Genomic DNA, 7,707 nt, shown 5'->3' with positions numbered 1-7,707 from the left:
GTTTCTTAGCTTGGAATACAGTGGAATATATATTATACATATATATATTTATTTATACCTAAAATTTAAGCAATACTTCATGCTACTTGCTTTTAATAAAAAGCATTCCAACCGTAACACTGAAGGTGTGCCTAGGACATGCTTCACAACCAATGGAGATGCTCAATTGTTATATAATGTATGAGAAAAGAACACTTTGGATTCATTTAAAATTTGTTGGACTTCAAAAATCCCAACAGTATTTGCCACTTTTTGGGAACTACCTCCATTTTTCTTACACAGCAATAAAGCAAAATGAGGGCGGCAGGTTGGCAGCCCTCTGGAGCCGCCGGCCGAGGCCTGTGCCTGCTCTCAAAGCCCTGGTCGGCATGGGGCAGCCTCCTGCCCACGGGCACTGCTAGCCCCACCAGCCACAGGACTATCCCATCAATTCCTGCTGTTTATTTTTTTCTTAAGGCATTGTTCCTCAGACTTCAGAATACCCAGCCACAAAAATCCATCAGAGCAATAAAAAAAAGGCACAAACTTGCATCTTCCGATGGCTTTGAGAAAGCAAAGCCGGCTCCTGCAGGCTCACATTTCCATTTTTGTCCACTTTTTTTCTTAAATGCTCATCCACTCTGTCCCCCACCCGGCTGCAAACCCCACCACACACCGCTCTGGTTCACAGAGGCAGGCCAGAGCGATAGAAAACGTTCTCTTTAAAAAGAAAGCTACAAGATGAGTGGTTTACACGGAGACTGTGGAATTGTGGGTAATTAATCATCAAACTTTAAGCACCAGTTTTGATCAAGTTTGTTTTGTATTGTTAGATCTTTGATTTTCATGTTCTTTTCCTCGTGTCAACTGAATCGGGCAACTCTGCCACGAGTTGCCGCAGGCTTCCTCCCTCTTCGGCATCCCTCAGGGGGCCGAGGGCGAGCCTGGTGCCCTGCATGTCGGTGTCTGCTCTTCCCGGCGTCTGTCCCGGGTTCTGTGTAAGGCTGCCCTGCCCGGTGAGACCTGGGGTCTGGGCCCCTGGTGTGCCTGCGGATTCTGAGAGAACGCCTGGCAGGATGCAGAGAAACAGCAACTTTTCTTGGCGGAGCTTCAAGACAGACAGACAAACAAGAGTCGCAGCCGTGGGCACGGTTACAGGGGCGGCTCCTCTTCCATGGGCTCCTCCTCAGGCCTGTGGCAGTGCCCCAGGGGGAGGACAAAAGGCACACAGCAGAGAAGAGAAAGGACAGACGGAGGGTTAGAGGCAGCACTGCAGGGCCTTCTCTGCCTGTCCTCCGCCCCTCTTCCTCCAACAGGACTGCTCCCCCGCTCCCCCACCCACCTCCCACCTTCAATTCCCGGCTCCTGACCAGGTGTTACTGGGCCACCTGCTCAGGGATAAATGCTCCCCCCTACACTGGAAAGACGTGTTGGATGGGGACACCTGCTCCCCATGCCCTTGAGGGCCCATGTGGAGAAGCTCCTTCAGAATGCGTCCCCTCCATGCAGTGCCGCAGGCCAGGCCCTGCAGGGCTCACCTCTTCTCAGCAGGCTTCACACCTACGGACAGGGAGGCCATGGCGGTGACTGTCTCGGCTTCTTCATTCTCGCGCTTCTGGGCCTCGACCAGGGAGTAGGCCACGGTGGAGGGGAGGCGCTGCAGGGAGCGCCAGTACTGGCCTGGGCGAGGGAAGCGCTAGGTTACAGACACCATGGGACTGGGCCCAGCAGGCTCTCCATGACCCTATCCCTGACTCTAGCAGGCGGGGGCATGGGAAGACTGCCACCCAGTGTGGAGGGGGTTCCCAACTGGACCTTCCAAGATCATGGGGGTGTCCCTATGAGGTTCAGAGTAAGGGGACCCTGCAGGGAGGGCTGGGCCTGGCCCAGAGCCAGCCTCTCAGTGTTTTCTGGCACCCAGGGGTTCTTATCAGGGCAGGGGGATAGCTCAGCTCCAAGGCTAGGAGGGACCCAACACCCGTGCAGGACACACAGGTGAGACCCCTGGTTCCCACCCACCTAGACGGACAGTCTCCACAGTGTGGGCCATCCTAAGGACCCAGGACAAACTGAGCTTTGCGACAAGGAGAGGGCACTGCCAGCCGACCTGAGACAGGTGTGCTGGCATGAGTCACCTGGCTGTGTGCCAGCTCCCTGGGTCCCCAGGACCTGATGTTGGAGGGGAAGTGCTAGGAAATAGGGGGCCCTGCACTCTCCAGAGTTTGCAGGGGGGCCCTGCACCCCCCACTGAGTCTGCAGGAGGGGTGGGGTTCTCGGGCCAGGGAAGAGACCAGACCTGAGGACACAGTTCACGCCCTGGCCCCACCCTGCTAGCTGGGGGCCTGGAGCAAGTGACTTCACAGCCTCCTGGAGGCAGGCACTTTTGTGATATGAGCTGAGACACATTGTAGTGGGTTGCGGCGAGCACATGGGGGTTCAACAAGAGTCTCCAGCAGCTCATCAAATCTGGCTGAAAGCCAGGCCTGTCTTGTAGGCCCAGGAAGCAGCTGGCAGTGACATGAGAGGAGCCCAGGGCGGGGACTCGGGGCTGGGAGTCCTGTACTTTCCCTCCCACAGGAGCATTTCCCAGCTGGAGACCTGGCCCAGACAACTTACTGTGAATCTCAATGACCTTCTCCATGGACCGGACAGCGTTGGCATTGGGTCTCTGCTGTAAAACCTTCTCTGGAAGAGGATCGAGCTGCAAAAGACGTGTGACTGTATGGTTAATATAACCCCGTGCACGTCAGGGCGGGCTGTTCACAACCAGCACTTGTGTCTTGAGCGCACTTGCCAACAGCGAGGAAACGTAACTTTAATAGCCAGATGTGGGCTTCGGATTTATCACATAAACTTTTACAAAAGTAAACTTATTTTCCTTAGGGCACTTTTCTTAGGAAACTCTCAGGGATGCTTGTGGTTCTCAGGTCGCAGGGCCACAGACGGTGTCCGGGAGGGGCTGGTGCGACATCAGCATGAGATCAGGGGAACAACTACCACTTTTTGGAAACATCACTTTCACATTCCTGGTATTTTAAATAAAAATGCTTGACTACTCCCTGGCCATGGTTTTCTTCTAATAACAGGGGAAAAGGTAAATGGAAGAAAAGTATTGAGCAGAACAGAAGGAACCTCTGCTCTAGGCGATTCCCTAAGTGCTGGCTGCAGGTAGCGGAACCCACGCAAAGTCAGAGGGCCGCAGGGCAAACCAGAGTGGCTGCAACAGAGCATGAAAACACAATGATTAAAAAAACTTTAAATAACTGGATAAGCCTCCAAACCCTGGAGAGACCTGGGGGCGCGGTAGAAGCTGGAACCCACCGAGACACACTGGGGACAGGCGGGGCCGGAATGCCTGGAGCCCTGGGATGAGCCAGGGAGGGCAGACGCACAGAGGCGTGCTTGCAGAGACCACTGTAAGCAGTTTTGTTCTTAGCCTTGGCTCTGGGCAAAAGCTCAGAACGAAGGCACCCGAGACTCTGCTGGGTCCTAAACACTGAGCGTGCAGACCTGCACTTGTAGTGATGGTTCCGTGACATGGCACAGCAACTGTCCATCCTCCGTGGCACTCGGCCCCGAGCTTGCCAATCAGCGCTGCCAGCTCAGTTCCAAGGAGCATGGCCTCCCGATCATGAAGCACAGAAGCCAGCAAGCTGCACTTGGGCCAGGAGAAGCAATCTCGGTCTCTAATACCACCCTCCAATGAAAGGAACTGGCTTCCTGGAGACACGGCTCTTCCAGGGCAGCGGGGAGAACACGGAGGAGCCGACCACGGAGGAGCCTGTGCGTCTTCCAGTGCAGAGTACAAAAGAGCGCAAAGACAGACGTCGGGGCCTGTCCGAGGGACACACAGGGCCAGCAGGAAACGGAACACAAGATGCAGGACTGAATCATAATCCTGAGTCTGCCATGAACAGCCACGAGTGAACTCTGACATAAACAAGTGACTGAGTACACAGCCCTCCCCATGACAGAGCTGACACCTCCCACCTCCCCAAAGCACGTGCGGGCTGCACGCATGACTTTCAGCCAAAGGACCTTTACGTGGGGACATACACTGACAAGCCCACTGTCGCCAGGCCCTCACGGTGACCTTCAGCAGAGGAGCCACGTGGACAGCAAGTGTGGAGAAGGGCACTGGACCCCTGGGGTTTTGCTCCCCCCCACCCCTCAATCATGAGGGAAAAACCGGACAAACATAAATGGAGGGACACTCTATGAAACACCTGACCAGCACCCCCCAAACTGTGGTGGTCGTGAGAACAATGAAAGACTGGGAAGCTGTCACAGCCGAGGAGACTCAGGCGACAGGACGGCAGGGCCACTGCGGGGCCGGAAACAGAGGACGGTCAGGAAAACCGAGCGAGCCTCAGTGTGTCCCGTGCTTTAGCTAACGGCAGTGTGCCAGGGCTGGCTCCCAGGCAGGGACCCTGTCTCACACTGAGCTAAGATGGTGACAACAGAGGAAGCTGTCTGAGACACGTGTGCTAATGCTGCTACTTCTGAGTCAATCGAGAGGCACCCAAAATCACAGCTCAGCTCCTCGGAGACGGCAGCCATTGAAATGACCAGTTCAAGCTATAAAGAAAGCATGGAAGCAACAACCGCAGAAACGGTCAGATGCAGCCCGGAGGCAGGGTCGTGGAAACGGGAACAGGTGCTGACCTCCTCAAGTCCCCGAGGGAGTGGCAGGCATCAATCAGCACAGGTGCCCACACTGAGGGTGTCCTGGCGGACCATTGGCACATTGGATCGAACCTGCAGAAAATTCTACAAGCAGCTGGAGAAAACAATCGTCAGAGGAGCAGCACCAGCCAGACGGTGCTCGCTTCATGGCAGAGGAGCAGGAAGACAGTGGTGTGACCTCTTCCACGCCGAGAGAGTGACTCGCTGAGCGACAGTGAGGGTGAAACAAAGACTAAAACAACACGCTGGGAAGGTTCGCACACAGTGTCTCCCACGGGAAACTCTGGGCTGTGCTGAAGGCAGAATGAAAACGACCCAGTGGCCTGAGAAATGAGGAGGCATGAGGAGCAAAGAGAACAGCACAGGTGCAGGATGGCCAAGTGAACAGGCTGCATGGCGCAGTGATAGTGACATCTACTCAGTGAGAATAAAGAAAAGAGGGAGCGGGAAAGGAATACTCGTCATGACTGCACAGAACCGGGAGCGGCTGGGCTGCCCACTTACAGACAGACATACCAAACACCAGGCACACGTAGGTGTCTGATGAGCCAGTCATGTGTTATGAGCATGTTTCATCTGGGTGCCCTGCATTTCATCTCTGATGTCCCCTGAAGCCAGAGCAGCCCACAGCCTGACTGCACAGGGAAGGGTGAGGTTACTGACCGAGTCAAGGGCACACGCTAACATTTTTAAGGATCATGACTGAGAGAATTTGGTTGTCTGTAACTTCCCACTCAGGAGAGAGGACAAATGGAGTTGGGGAACCCTCCGCTGTGTTGAGAACAGGCACGAAAAGAGAAAAGAGAGCCAAGTAAAGGGGCAAATAGCACAGAATCAGATGGCGGGAATGAATCTGAACAAACCAAACAACACGCACTCAAACCAAGGGTCATAAAGGTATAAAGGTAACAGGACCCCTGCCTCATGCTGGGTACAAAAGACATCGGACAGGGAAGGCTCCATGGCCAGGAGATCCGGTGCTCCGCAAAACCTGCAAGAGGAGGCTGGCGTGATGCCTGCAGCACTGGGCATGACGGATTTAACTGGCACAAAGGTCACTGTGTGATGATAAAAAACTCAATTCATCAAAAGGATATAAAGATTTAAAATTTGGACATATTTAGCAAAATTGTTTTAAAGTGTATGAGGTAAACTTGGCAGACCTAAAAGGAAATATGGGTAAATGTTCCATCACAGTGGGAGACTTTGACTTCTTAGATGGAGCAAACTAAAATGTGGGCAACACAATTAGCAAGCCTGGCTTAATGGACATAAAGAAATACATTTTAAAGAAAAAAAAGATACTGTAGCTGAAGGTTGATTCTTTGAAATTATCCATTAAATTGACAAGTGCAGCAGGAGTAATGGAGAAACTAGAGAGGCACAAACAGAGTGAAGGGTACCAGGCCCCAGATACAGCAGACATGAAAGGACAGTAAGAGATACTGTCGGAAACCTGGCTGAAAGGGTAAATTATTGGTAAAATGTAACTTTCCAAAATTAACTCAAGAAGGAACAGAAAACCTGAATGGATGACCAAAGCCACTAAATGATTTTTCAAATCATCTAAAATCTTCACCCAAAGGAAACCCAGGGCCCAGGCGAGCCGTCCCAGTCAAGGAACAGAACAGACTATTCTGATCCTACACACACTCTTCCAGAGACAGAAAAAGTGGGGACTTCTACTGTCCACCTACCCATCCTTCCCACATATGTAGATACCCTTCCCTCCATTCCCCCGCCCACCCCTCCCATCCATCCATTCACCCCCCTGTCCGTCCTTCCAAACATGGCCTAATATAAAAAACAAACAGGAAAAGTCATGATCTCCATGAGAAGTGTGGGGCACGGTTACGGTGTTTTGGCCAGGTTCAAGCCTCGGACTAATGAAAGGACAGGGTCCTCTCATTGCCACGTGCAAGTCCCAGCTGGAGGGCAGGGTCCTCCCAGCACAATTATAGCCAACGGCTGTGGTTGTAAGCTTGAACCTATGGTCCGAACACGTGGCCCCGCGTGCCTTGTGTTCGAGTTCAGGTGCATGTAGTTGAGTGAGGTTGAAACTCACGAGAATGCTGTAAATAACGTGATCACGCCCCTGCTTTGCCTCGTGGCATCTGCTATAAAATAAAGACACGGCTTGTGGGCGCTGGCGTATTCTCTTGTCTGTCTTTTCCTTAATCCTTTCCCCCCCCCCCCCCACTCGGGGTCACCCTTGGTCCTGCAGCCACAAATGGCATCCGAACAGGCCTGAGTTCGGGGGAATTTAAAAAGGTGGTCAGGTGAAAGGAGGCTCCAAAGGCGCGCGCATAAGGTAAGCTCAAAAGTGAAAAGAAAGTAAGCTTCAAGAGCAAAAGTGAGATAAGGCCAAAAAACAAAAAGGTAGGGAGCCGAAGTGTGGTAAATATTAGCTTGGTGTAAAACTTGGGAAATTCAGAAAATAAGTAGAAATAGTTGTAAGCTTGATAAAGTAAGCATTTTTAAATTTCTAAGGTAGAAATAAGCGGAAGCAACTTAAAGATTGCTATATAGCCGAAGGCCCAGAGAAGATTTCTAATTCTATCTTCAGTTTGTGGTCTATGATTCGGGACTACTTGGAGCCCCTTCCCGAGGGGGGATGGAAGAATGTGGCAGGGGATGTAAGGCAAATGGTAGAAAGTGACCAGAGGCTGCCGATTCCACTTATACCTTCGGCACCTCCATTACCTCCTCCAGTCCCTGGGGCTACCATTCCTATGGGGGAAAGCCCTCTGGATAAGGTGCTTCCTCCCAAAAAAAGGAGAATTGGAGGAGGAGGCAGAGAGGGAACAATGCAGGCAGGACTGGGATGATGGGGGTCTAAGACAAGACTTTGGAAAGCTTACTGTTACTTCTAAGCCTCTCCAGTCGCCTTCTAGGCAAGCAAGAAAAAGAGTGGGATCTCTGTCTCTACTCCAGTGGTCTCTGTATGAGGCTAGGCAGGCTGGGGAAGACACTTCAGGATTTAGTAGCCAATCATACTCTTAAAATACAATTACTAAAACAAAAAGGGGGAGAAGAGGTTGT

The 7,707-nt window shown here is 52.3% G+C and overlaps 1 protein-coding gene across 10 annotated transcripts in view; it reads right to left on the bottom strand.

Annotated features, from left to right (window-relative positions):
* Nucleotides 1-426: 426 nt before the first annotated feature.
* Nucleotides 427-7,707, bottom strand: part of HDAC4 (histone deacetylase 4) — a 202,532-nt gene continuing 195,251 nt past the window's right edge. For all 10 annotated transcript variants that reach the window (XM_014546907.1, XM_014546900.1, XM_005857710.2 and 7 more), the window contains 3 exons: nucleotides 2,596-2,680; nucleotides 1,518-1,659; nucleotides 427-1,171 (listed from right to left, as the gene is read on the bottom strand). In XM_014546907.1, the coding sequence (XP_014402393.1) occupies nucleotides 1,132-1,171; nucleotides 1,518-1,659; nucleotides 2,596-2,680 (267 nt within the window). In that variant the 3' untranslated portion in view covers nucleotides 427-1,131. The remainder of the gene's footprint in view (nucleotides 1,172-1,517; nucleotides 1,660-2,595; nucleotides 2,681-7,707) is intronic.

The sequence above is a fragment of the Myotis brandtii genome, unplaced genomic scaffold (assembly GCF_000412655.1).
Source record: "Myotis brandtii unplaced genomic scaffold, ASM41265v1 scaffold112, whole genome shotgun sequence".
NCBI classification, from domain to species: Eukaryota; Metazoa; Chordata; class Mammalia; order Chiroptera; family Vespertilionidae; genus Myotis; species Myotis brandtii.
Note: the sequence above shows the minus strand (reverse complement) of the source record. Positions and strands in the feature narration are given on the sequence as shown.